Raw genomic sequence first — 13,296 nt, forward strand, 5'->3', positions numbered from 1 at the left:
AGGCCGGGGAGGGGGGTGGGGAGGTGGGGGTGGAGTGCTGGGAACGGGTGGAGAGAGAAGGATGAAGCCAAGACAGAGTTTCTGATCAAGGCTCAAAGTTTAATATTCATCACTGAGAGCCCACAGACCCATCCTTTGTTTCGGCTGGACTGTGTTGCAAAGCAAGGTCAGCAGGCAGTCTACTCCTATAGGAAATTGCAAAAGCAGGGAGGCCAGGGACTCCAGCTAGGTTGTAAAACCTTTGTGGGTCTGTTTAGCCTACTCATGTTGGGGGGAAGGGCAAGTTCCCCTTTTTTGTTTTTTAAAGATGAGCTGGACTGGGGCACAAGATTCACTTGTTTTCCATAATCCTGTCTAGGGTAAAGAGTGGCTGCCGGGCAGTGGCGGTGCATGCCTTTCATCCCACACAGAGACAGGTGGATTTCTGAGTTCAAGGCCAGCCTGGTCTATAGAGTGAGTTCTAGAATAGCCGGGGCTGCACAGAGAAACCCTATCCTGAGTGGCTAGGTGACCGTGTCTGTCTTAGGTCAGTGTCTATATTACTCCTTCTTACCCGTCAGGGAGAACAAACATAGCTTTTTTTCTTTTTTTTAGATTTGGTTTTTTTGAGACAGGGTTTCTCTGTGTAGCCCTGGCTGTCCTGGAGCTCACTCTGTAGACCAGGCTGGCCTTGAACTCAGAAATCCGCCTGCCTCTGCCTCCCAGAGTGCTGGAATTACAGGCGTGCGCCACCACAGCCCCGCCATAGCTTTTGATATATGTTTCTGTAGGTCAAAAGGAACATGCTTACCTGTCTCTTTTGAAGGCTACCGGCCTTCTAAAGCACACTCTTTTCCATTCAGACCAGAACCAGAAAGGACATATGAATATGCACGCAGTGCATTTCTTCATAGTGAGGAATAACTGCACAGTGAATAGCTGAGCTTTCTGAAAAACGATCCTGTGTGAAGGCAACCAATCTGCTTAAGATACAAGGTCCAAAAGTTAAAAGCAACAAAATTATAATTAATGGTCCGAGCAGTATAAAAATTAAAGTTGTAAGCAACGGGGAAGTGGAGAACCAGGATTAATCCCTAATTCTGTTCTTTTTCTCTTTTCCTTTTGGCTAGTCCTTCTCAAAATTTAGCAATAGAATAGATTGATGTAAAAATAACATACTTCATGGAGGGATGTATGTAGTCCTCCCTGTTGAAGGAATAAAAGATTAGGAACTTAAACACATGCGCTAACACTTGTTTGAAATCCAGATCCTGTCCAATTTTATCGACTGCAAATGCAACTTCATAACCAGCCTTCCAAATGAAGGCTGCCATTTCCTTTTTTCCAATATTGGATTGATTTTTAGACAAGTCCATGACTGAGTCAGAATAACTGGTCACATTAAAGGAAAGAGAAGAGTCATTGTAACTTCTCTTTTGATTAATTTTTCTAAATCAGTTTCCACAGTCTCCATGTTCTCTGTCTCACAAGGTCTAAAAGCTTGAGGCAAGGCAGCTTGGCCAATCTGGGGCTTAGGCAAACAAAGGTGGGTCAGGAACATGTATCCAATACAGCTTCTCTGTCCCTTTGTCAGGGCGCTCAGCAAGCTCACAGATCAGCATCGTTCTTTGTCCCAGCATCAGCATGTCTCAGTCACTCTGGCAGCTAGCACACTCCTTCAGCATCCTGTGGAAAAAACACAAACATGTCCTCTTCCCCATATTAATATCTGCTTAGGATCATGACATACACCAGTGTGTGGATCCTTCCATTTCACCTAGACTTAAGTATGTCTAGTTGTAGGGTGCCATAGACACTCAGCAGAGAGTTCTTTGGTATCAGATTTTAAGATAAAAAGCATGATTTAAATAATGTGTTGTACAGGGATATAATTCCCGCTTTTTTGCTTTTTTAAGAAGATATTGTTTTACAGTTCCACAATATCTTGTCCTTGAGAATTATAAAAAAAATCCCAGTCATGTGGGTAACATTAAGTTGTTGAAAAAACATCTCAAATGCTTGACTGTAATAGCCAGTTCCATTATCTGTTTTAATCTGATTTGGAACACCAAGCATAGAAAAACAACGCAGGCAATGAATAATTACATTTCCAGTTGCTTCTCCTGTTAAAGCAATTGCAATTAGAAAGTCTGAAAAGTTGTCAAGTCACATGTCCATATTTTACTTTTCTAAAATCATAAATATGAGTATCATCCATTTGCAATAATTGATTAGGTATAAGTCCTGGAGGATTAACACCATTATGTGGTACAGGTAAAAACTGAGGACACTGAGAACAAGTGTTAGATGGGCGGTGGTGGCGCACGCCTGTAATCCTAGCACTCTGGGAGGCAGAGGCAGGCGGAATTTTGAGTTCGAGGCCAGCCTGATCTACAGAATGAGTTCCAGGACAACCAAGACTACACAGAGAAACCCTGTCTCAAAAAACAAAACAAAACAGAGAGAGAGAGAGAGAGAGAGAGAGAGAGAGAGAGAACATGTCTTTACAATATGGGGTACACAATCTCTAAAAATACCAGTTTGTTGTCTCAAACTATTACTATTTTGATGATGTAAAGAATGAGTTTATATGGCCAATTGTTCTTGTGTAAGGCCTATAATCTGCCTGGTATACAAATCTGCTGTGGCATTGCCCTAAGGGGTCTGTCCAGGCAATCCAGTATGAGCTCTTAAATGACCTGTAAAGTAAGGAACAGTACATGCCTAAGCTGTATTTGTAAAATAACTATAAAATTTGAGAATTAGCAGTATCTAAAACAGGAACAATTTCAAGCAATTGTAAACTATGAGCTATATATTGGTTATCAGTATACAAACTGAAAGTTTGATTTTTCAACTTTTCAAAAGCAGTGGCTACAGCACATAACTCAATTATTTGTGCTAAAGTGGGGGGATACTCAAGAGAATAAACATGTGATCCAATCACATGTACTGCTTTCTCATTAGAGGAGCCATCTTTATATACAGTAAGCACATTTTCTATGGATTGCATGCATAAATTTACAGGAAATACAAAAGTATGTATAGAGGCAAATTCTAATAACTTGTCTTTTGGATAACGATTATCAATTTTGCCTGAAAAGTTTGTACATGCAATAGGCCAAATATCAGTATTCTGCAATAACCAATTTAATTGCTGTTTGCAATAAGTAATAAACATCTCATCAGGCTCTTAAGCCATTCTTTCCAAAATACTTTTCATGATTCTATCCTACAATTTTGTATTAACACAGCAACAGCTTCATAATAGGGTGTTCAAACTTTACTTGGAGATGAAGAAAGATAAATCCACGTTATTGGTCCCTTTTGCCAAAGAATTGCTGTGGGCACATGAGTAGCAATATTGCAAACAGCCAACAATTGATCTATAGTCTACATAAAGTATCTCCTGTTGGCTAATGCTTCCTCTATGTTCTGCAAAGCTATTCATCCCTCACCAGTTAATTTGTATCCCCCTTGAGAATATCAAACAGAGGCTTAAGTCCTCCTGTGGTGAGCTTAAGGTGAGGTCTTAGCTAATTAACATCTCCAAACAACCTTTTAAGCGGATGGCCCGTGGCTGTTGTCCTGAGCTCAAACCCCAGTCTGTTACTTTTCTCTTTTTCCTATCTGCCCCACCACGTTACCTCTTAGTTAACTGTATCCCAAAGTGGCCGCTAGCACGCCGCCACTCAGTGGAGGTGAGGGGACAAAATATATCCTCCTTTAAGGATACGTCACAAAAGTCCCAGTCTGTTCCTTCACCACCTCACTGATCAGACAGATCTGATTACCTGGCCGCAGGGTGCTGGGAATGCACATTTGAGATGTGCTCCCCCAGGTTCTGAGTGAAGCTGGTGCCCTGTCACCCAAGGAGACAGAAGAGGAGTAGGGTCTGTTGGAAGAGGCTCTGAGGCTCTGACAAGCTCATTTAGGCAGCGTTTATTGAGCAGTTAGTATATGCCATGCATGAGTAGATATGGGAGATGCAGTGTTAAGGAAAACATGAGGAGGCTTCCAGGCTTCTCGGAGAGAGGGAGACATCTCTAAAAAACGTGCCTAATTATTTCTGTAGAAACTTAGATAATAATTCACCAAAACTTAAAAAAAAAAAAAAAGAGGCCAGTAAAATGTATAAAGCTGTGAATGCTCCAGGAGAACTGATTGATTGATATGTTTATAACCTATGTTTATAACCTATCATAAGAAGGCAAATTGATTGTGATGAGTATATTTGGTCTCAGAAGGTTCTCGGTTCTGTCTGATGTTCATGCAAACAGACTCCGAATACTTTTGTGTAGAAATTGTAAGTTCTCAGAATCAAACGATGCCTTTCTTGAGTGGCCTGTGGAGTTGAGAAAATGAGGTATCATTATTGACAGTAGGTGTGACAGTAGGTGGCCAGGTGTGTGGGGCCACGATGATAGGTTTGTTGGAGTAAACCTTGTACACATCCGTATTTAATGGATGGTTAGAGTGAGGCCATCGGGCCCGTTAGTGACAGACAAGCAGATCAAGGGGTTCACATAGCACCTTCAGGGTTCCCTCTTGCAGACGGGAAGCTGTTGAGGGGTGTCCTTTGCTCCCTTTCTTTTCTCTGTTCTTTCCGTTTGGGAGTGTTGTGGGGACCGTTGGAGGCTTCCATTTCTCTGGGTGTGGCTCTGGGAGGGAGTAGGCTTCCTGGAGCTCATTTTGTTACCATCCATTCATTAGATGAAATAATGTCTGCCTTCCACACAAGCTGTGGCAAGGCCAAAGCGTGTCTGTAGCTCACGCATAGCCCTTGGAAACCTCGCAGGGCATTGAGAGTAGTGTTGTCCCCGCGGATTCTGCCCACTCGCCGCCTTCATGGGAATAATGATTGTGTGGGTTTCTTCAGTGTTGTTTCCACAAGCTTAAATCAGGCTGTTTCATCGGCTACGAGCTGTTTATTTGCAGCGTGTTCCTGGGATGCCTGATGCCTTAGGTGCCTTATTCTGGAAGTTAAAGACAATTTGATTTCAGTAAAAAGGCGTCCAGCTGGGCAGTGGTGGCGCATGCCTTTAATCCCAGCACTTGGGAGGCAGAGGTAGGCAGATTTCTGAGTTCGAGGCCAGCCTGGTTTACAGAGTGTGTTCCAGGACAGCCAGGTCTATACAGAGAAACCCTGTCTTGAAACACACACACACACACACACACACACACACACACACAGTGATGTTCAGGCGAGTGGCTCCAGTGGTGGATGGGCTGAAGTGGCACATCAGGGATGAAGGGCTTGGGCATCGTGGAAGCATCTCTGTGAGCCTCTTAGTGTGGTGGCCCTTAAGGCTGTTTATTTAGCTCTGACACTCGATGCTCAAGTGATTAGCCAGCACCACATGCCTTTCAGGCACTTAAAAAAATTATTGTTGGATTTCATTAAAGCTGGTGGTGCAAGTGATGACTGTGTCCTTTTATGAAATCTGTGATCCGTCTATCCACCTTCTTTTTCTCCTCGGACGCCCTCCAGGGAGTGCTGGTTATGTTTGCTTTATAGAAAGAACCAGAGAACTTGAAATTTAAGGGAGTTAGATGTGAGTCTGTAGAATCGTAGAATGTAGAAGAGGAGAGGTCCAGGTATTGGTGACACAATTTATCAAGTGTTCAGGGGCAGGAATGTTGATGCAACCCCAAGGCTAGCCTGCGTTCCAAAGTGAATTGAGTTCCAGGCTACCCTGAGCTAAAATAAGGGCTTACCGCAAACCATCAAGTAACCTAAAAACAGACAAAAATAGTACTTGAGAGCTGTACGAGGATGCCAGTAGGCTTTAGCCTACAAAGGCAGCGGACCCAGGGCGGCCTTGATTTCCATTTCTGTCTGCTGTGAATGGGCAGCGTGCGACAGGTGACTAAAGTGGACAAGGTTAAGAACGGTCATTGACATAGAACTGGGCCATCTGTTCTCCCCGCCGGTGTTTGCACACGGAAGCAGTGAGATGTGCATATGGGGGGGGGGGGCACCTATGTCAAAAAGCAAGCTATATAAAATGATTTCTTCAGTTTTCACTTGGAATAATCATTTCTTATTTTAAGGTAGAGGAGGGTTATAAGTTTCTGTGACTCGCCCTCTCCTTCAGTTCTAGTACTCAGAGAACAACCTAGAACCCCACAATTTATTCCATATTTATGTTGACATCTCTCGCTCTCCCTGCCTGCCTGTCTGGGTGAGCCCAGGGTTTCAGCATCTCTTTCCTGTAAAATGAAGACGGAAGCATCAATTATATTTTAATAAGCAGGAAAGTTTATTTACTGATTAAATAATAAATAATTATAAGCAACTAAAGTATAAATCTAAGAATTTGACAAAGATCTGACACCCATAGCAGTAGTAAGAATCAAGTATTCTTAGTGGAGAGGGAGGGTTTTTTTTTCGTTTTCGTTTTTTGTTTTTTTTGAGACAGGGTTTCTCTGTGTAGACCTGACTATCCAGGAACTTGCTCTGTAGACCAGGTTAGCCTCGAACTCAGAGATCCAACTACCTCCAGAGTGCTAGGTTTAAAAGCATGTGCCACCATTACCCAGCAAGAATCTTTTTATTTTTTGGAGTAGTTATTTTTATTTTTGAATTATGAGCCTTTGTTTATGTCTCTGTGTGGGCAGATGGCGCACACGAGGGAGATGCCCGAGGAAGGCAAGAGAAAGGGAGAAAAGGAACTGGAGTTACAGGTGGTCTTGAGGTCCTCAGTGTGGATGCTAGAAACTGAACTGGGGTCCTCCGCCATAGCACCACGTGCTCTTAAATACTGAGCCAGCCTTCCAGCCACGTGCAGCCTCCTAGTTCGCGCTTAGAACACTAATTCCTCCCACTGGCAGAGCGGAATCCCTTATGAAAGAAGAAACGAGTTTAAAAGCACCTGCATTTGATATATCCAGATACATTTTTATAACGCTCCTTGGAGGAGTGAGCCTCACTGGACCCATCGTCTTGGTTTATGTTGACTATAGTATAAATCTCTCAGATACGTTAGGTGAGAATATAGGGTTTGACCGAGAGAGGAGGTTTTATGATTTTGGTCTGCCCCTGGGGACTTTAAATGCCGACTGTTCTGTCTTCCCTGCCCCCCGTGGCTTGGAGCAGATCCCTGCCAGCTCCATTCCAGAGCTCCCGAAAGTAGCATGGGAACGCTCTCATGGGGCTTCCCATAGGCTGGAGAGATAAGGCCGCCGCCCAGCTGCAGTGACCAGCGCTCAGCCGCAGTGACCAGCGCTCGCTCGCTGCTCTGTTCATCACGTTAGGCTTTCCCGCCGGTCCAGCCAGTGCATTGCTCACAGGCTCTTCAGTTAACAGTACGGGCTTCGGTGGAGGCCTTTGGGACTGAACCTTTTTCTTTGGGCTTTATCTCTTCTCTGGGTTTGGACCCAGAGCCTCTGACCTGCTAGGAGGAGCCTTGGCAGGACCTTCTGTAGGTGGCCCTCGAAGGGGAGTGTAGCTCTGCTTGGAAAAATCTGCCTGGTTCCCAGGCTGCAGCCCCACCAACTTCGTTGATGGTGACAATTTCTGGTCTGCGGTGGCGTTTCACCCGCAGTGGCTCTTCTCACTCGTTATAACCACCGCAGCGCCCGCTTTCCCAGGAGTCACAGGGTTTAGCTTTTGCCGAAGCCCGCTGGAGTATGTTTACATTTTCTGAGTCCGTCCATGGCTGGACGCAGCAGGCACGGAGGTTGGGCAGTTGTTTCTGTCTCTGATCTCTGTGAACTCCTCTAGGCCCGCTTCCTCCACAAAGCAGGAAACGGGCATATCCTGACCCTCAGATACGCATTGTGCATCTGTGTCCTAGAGACTAAACTAAATTGCGGTCCCGGATTCCATGTTCAGAGTCCTCTGTTTGCTACTGTCTCATCTTAGACTTGTGCTCTGTCACCCACAACTAAAGCCGTCGAATAGTTTCATGAGAGAAAGAGAGAGCGCCTGCTGTGAAGATGTGTCCGCACTTACTCTTTGGGGTACATTTGGAGGCCACAGGTTGACATCGGGTATCTTCCTCGATGACTTCCACGTTCCGTTTTTGAGACTGGCTCTCTCACTGAACCTGGTTGTTTCGGCTAGACCAAGCTTTGCCAAATCCGCTGTCCCAGCGCCGGTTTTGTAGATGTTTGGGATCTGAACTCAGGTTCTCATGCGTACACAGCAAGCATTTTAGCCATGGGTCCATCTCTCCAGCCCTCTTAGCAATTTCATCTTACTGAAATCCGAAAATGCCAAAATGAGAATGCGACTGTTGCACTCAAGCCAGCACATGCTGGAGCAGGGGTTTGGGGGCGGGGCCGGAGGCGGGGCCGGAGGCGGGGTTTTGAGGTGAGGTTTTGCTGGCACTCTAGGCTGTCACTCTTGACTATGGCGGAACCTGATGACCCTAAGGAAAATGAGCCTAATTTAACAGTTCCAGGCTCCTCAGGGGCTGCAGCCTGCAGGTTAAGAATGTGACTGGCTTAAGGGCTGTGCTCCAGAAGTAAGTTCAGTGGATAAATATTGCATTTCCCTGAGTGAAGTGGCAAGGAATCATCATCCCCTGCACCCTTCGGCTCTGTGCTCAAGTAACAGTGCGCAAATGGTGTGGTGGTTGGAAGGTTGAAGGTGCCCTTGTTCCTTCAGGTTGGGCCCAGCCACAGGGGTGCTTTCCTCTCCTTTCTTGGGAAGCCCTGTAGCGTGTCTGGCCTAGCTGTGGTATGCTTTTTCGTATTCTTTCCAGGTCGTTGCTTGTAAGTAACTGCTACTGTGTATACTGTAGCTCACTCCATATTGTGTGTGACGTACTTCACGCTAGAGGCAGAGCGAAAGGCAATATTGGGTTGTAAATTTCTTCTTCTCTCTCTTTTCCAAGATTATCCTGAAGGCAATAATACAAGTGACTATCTTGTTCAAACAACAACGTATCTTCCACAAAACTTCACGTATTCACCGCACCTCCCTTGTCCAGAGAAGCTGCCTTACATGCGTAAGTGTGACCGCATTTCTTACAGCCGAACTATGCCGCTGTCATTATAAACGATTACAAACTACGTGGTTTGAACGTGTTATCAGATGGCTCATTATTAAAGGTGCTAACATCTTTAATATATTGTATGGGTTTTCTTTTTTTTTAATTTTAAATTTTGGAAGGGTAGTGATCATTGTTTTTGAATATGGATGATTGAAAAGCTGAAGAAAAATACCAAAAAAAAAAAAAAAAAAAGATACTGAGAAATACTTGAATTTCTCCCATTCGGATTTGGAAATGAATACTTTGACTTAACTTTTAAATTCTCTTAAAGTAGATTTAAAAAGAATAATGTGTTTTCTCTCTGGATTCATTAGAACATTATGAATAAAGTCTCTCTTCCTCTCCCAAATGTTAGTTCCCCATCCCTCCCTCAGAGATGACCTAGTTTCTGTTTGATGTATGTACATATAGATTTTTTTTTATAAACTTGGTTTTGCATAGATAAATGGAGAGAGCAAATACATAGTTTCAAAAGCTTTAGGAATATCCCTACCCAAGAAATTATCTCCAGTTGATAATTACTTACAAAGGAAAACCAGTGGAGTGTCAAAAGGTACACAAACCACTCTTTTTTGTTTGTTTGCTTGTTTTTTGTTTTTTTGGATTTGGTTTTTTCGAGACAGGGTTTCTCTGTATAGTCCTGGCTATCCTAGAACTCACTCTGTAGACCAGGCTGGCCTCAAACTCAGAAATCTGCCTGCCTCTGCCTCTGCCTCCCAGAGTGCTGGGATTACAGGTGTGCGCCACCACCGCCCGGCCACAAACCACTCTTAAGGGCAGGCAGGTCCCATGTCCAGCAGTAGATGGCCAATATGGAATTGAACTTAACAGTATTTTTAGAGGTTTTTCATTTTTATCTTATTTTATAATGATTTATCTGGACTTTTTTCTCTTTTTTAATTTTACAGGTTTTTTTTTCAATATTATGGTTTATGATGTGACTATTTTTTAGTGGAATTTCTATGTGCAAATGCTTGTGTGTGTGTGTGTTTTGTTCTGGTTGTTAGTTTTTTTTATTTTTATTTATTATTTATTTTTATTTTGGTTTTTAAATTAGATTCCTATTTGTTTAATGAGAGAGAAAGAAATGGTGTGGATTTGGGTGAATGGGGAGCATCTGGGAGGAGATGGGGCGGGGAACCATGACCAGAATATGTTCTGCGAAGAAAGATCTATTTTCAATTAAAAAATGAGATAAAGGACCCCCACCCACCCACCCACACACACAATTAGATGGTTATAGAAGTGGCTTGCCACCCTGTGACCTGAGTTTTTGGCCGGTATTTTGAGAGATACTTGTGGTCTTTTCTGTGGGTCTGGTGGTTTCTCTGAACTTGTGGAAAATGTCTTTGCATATACACTCTGTTTATTTGCAGTTCTCACCTGGTGGGCAGCTAGGCGGTTTCCACTCTTTTTATTTTTCTTTTAAATCACACACTGAGAAAAGAAAAACAAACTGTATCTTCTTTATCCAGCGAGCAGGATAGCCCAGCCCTTCCTGCTCCCGTGTGTGTGTGTGTGTGTGTGTGTGTGTGTGTGTGTGTGTGAGCGCTCGAGCTGCTAGCGTGGGCTTGGCTGCTGCTCCCCAGGTCCTCTCAGGTTATTGTAGTGAGCAGGGCTGCTTTATATCACTCTGATGTTGATGGGCTTTGTGGTCTTTCTAAAACCTTATTTATTTTAGCTACGCTTCATGGGAGGGCTTTATGTACCCGTCAGTACATGTATGCATGGGGGACAGAAGATGGTGTCCAATTCCCTGGAGCGGGAGTTATAAAGGTGGCTGGGAGTTTCCCAGATATGGGTATTGGGAGCCAAGCTCCAGTCCTCTGGCAGAGCGGGGAGCATAACCTGCTCTAACCTGTGAGCTGCCTCTATTTTAAACTGACCAAACAGTAAAAACAGTATCCCACTCATTATCCAAGTTTTTACTTAACTCTCTCCTGGTGGCTTTAGCTCTCTGTAGTTCTTAGGGCTCTGCCCGTGGTGTCTGTTGGGTGTGAGTTACTCCTGGCTTTTGTTCTCTGCAGCTCTCAGGGCTCTGCCCTTTGTGTCTGTTGGGTGTGTGTTTACCTGTGGCAGGTGTTGACACTGCTGGTATGACAGTTGCCAGTTGTGTGCGTGTTCTGAGCATCTTTTCACAGTCCTGGGCTTACTTTCTAATCCTTCTTAGAAAGTCTTTCATGAAGATCAAATCATGTTTTTTTTAAATCAATCTCTTTAAGACTTGCTTTTTAAAAGGACACTTTCTTTACCTTGACACTATACAAATATCTTTATTTCCTATTAATTTTTAAATTTTTGTTCTTACATTTTGCACCCAAAGTATAGTAGTGACCTAGGTACTACAATTTAAATATAATTTTCCAAGCATCTATTTTTTTTTCTCCCTACATGTGGAGATAAAACTCTATATTCCAGCCACCAGGAATATTGTTGTCTTGCCCTTGGGTCCCACTCCACACTTTCCACATGCTGGTTTGTATCTTGATTGTATGTACTTGAATATTTAAGTACATCTTTTTGATGAGGCAGTTTACCCCTGTTCTCTATGGTTCTTAGCATCTAAGTATTACTTCTTATGCCTCTATCGAGGAATTTGCTCTCTGCCTACCATAGTTGTGGGTTGTTGTGGTTAACTGTTGATAAATGTTGTAACTGTGTAATACAAAGGAGGCTGACCTTGTCACAGGCGTTGGTAGGTTTTCTCCATGGAGAGTGCATCAGAATCACCGGAAGGTTCTGTAGCTCACATGGTCCTTGTGCACGCTGAGGTTCTCTTTCAGTGGGTGAAGTGGCACTGGGAAGTTCCTTCTTGACATTCCAGGGTCCTGCTGATGCTGGTGATGCTTGGACCACACTTGAGATCCAGTTCTGGACTTCGTAGCCCAGGCTGTACAGTAGGACTGCCAGGGGAGCCTTTATCCTGCTGGGCACAGCACAAAGGGTCTGGTTTTATTGATAGAAACTGGCCTGGAATTAGCAAAACAAACGAATGAGCAAGTGTTCTGATTGTGCTAGCTCCGTGTCCCATGAGAAAGAGCGACTTCCGAAGTGACTTGTGCTGGCTCTGTGTGTCTCACAGCAAAAGAGGACGCGAAGTGACTCCCGTGGCCTCATTTGTCATTTGTCATGATAGCTTTGTTTTCCCAAAATAAGTGCTTTTGTCTGTGTAATACTGAAGCCACTGGGAAATGCTCCACTGGGGTATTGATTACAGTAATTTCATCTCCATAATTTGCATATTCAGGGAATGATAGTTATAGGAAGTCTTTGTCCTTGGTTTAGTGACTATTTTCTTCATTAGTGCTTTATGGATACTAATTAAACAGTTTAGAAGTCTTCTCTGCCTGCCAGGCATCTCGGGTCCTTCTGCTACCCTCCCTCTGCTACAGTTCTGCAGCTCCTTGTGAGAGTGCAGCTTGCCTGCTGTGGCTTCATGGCTGCCTCTGCACTGGGGTCTTAGAGCTGCTGCTCCTTTTTTGTGTCCCCCCCCCCCCCACACACACACACATTTAGTGTCCTGTATTGTTTTAGAAAACAGGCGAGCCAAGTACTGCACCCTTTTCACAGCAGGCTTGTTCACAGGTTCGTCACTTCAGGCTGAGCACCGGTCTCATGGCCAGGGAGCCAGGGTAGTCTTGACAGAAAATGTGACTGTGTACAGGTGATATTTCAGAAGGGGACTCTGAGTAGAACCAACATAGTGAGGTGCTGGGGGTGGGGGCAGAGGGAGAGAGAGAGGGGGGGGGGAGAGAGGGAGAGAGAGAGAGAGAGCGCTCATGAGCACTAGCGCTCAAGCCCTTCACTGATGACACAACTGCCCAGGGCATCTCCACACCCATCGGTAACACCCAGAATTGCAGTCCACCTTCGCTGTGAATGCTGACGAGGCGCAGTGTGGGGTGTGAAGCTCAACAGCTATTAGTTGGACTCCTCCTTCCTTCTTTCTCATAACTTCTTTGCTGGAACCAGACTTTCCAGTGATCAAGCAAACTCTTACTGTGTCCAAAGAATAGAATACCTTTCCAAGCTGTGGTTGGATGGATGCAAGACATTCAGCAAATGTGATATTTAAGCGACCTGTCCCTGCAGATGTGATGTGGACTGATACTGTGTGCTTGATCACAGGAAGTAGGTTTTCCTGGATTCTTCTCTTGTGTAGCTGTAGGACAGCCAGCCTACAGTATTTGGCAGTGTTTGGTCTTCAATAGTGGCCAATCATACTTTTAAAAGGATTAATTAATTAATTTATTTTATACATGAGTGCTCTATTTGCATATATATATATGCATGCCAGAAGAGGGCCTTGGATCCC

General features: G+C 44.2%; 1 protein-coding gene across 1 annotated transcript in view; it reads left to right on the forward strand.

Moving 5' to 3' along the window:
* B4galt6 (beta-1,4-galactosyltransferase 6) overlaps positions 1-13,296 on the forward strand; it is a 62,664-nt gene that overhangs the window by 19,645 nt on the left and 29,723 nt on the right. The window contains exon 3 of the mRNA XM_052155264.1: positions 8,823-8,936. Coding sequence (XP_052011224.1) covers positions 8,823-8,936 — 114 coding nt within the window. The remainder of the gene's footprint in view (positions 1-8,822; positions 8,937-13,296) is intronic.

The sequence above is a fragment of the Apodemus sylvaticus genome, chromosome 13 (assembly GCF_947179515.1).
Source record: "Apodemus sylvaticus chromosome 13, mApoSyl1.1, whole genome shotgun sequence".
Lineage (NCBI taxonomy): Eukaryota > Metazoa > Chordata > Mammalia > Rodentia > Muridae > Apodemus > Apodemus sylvaticus.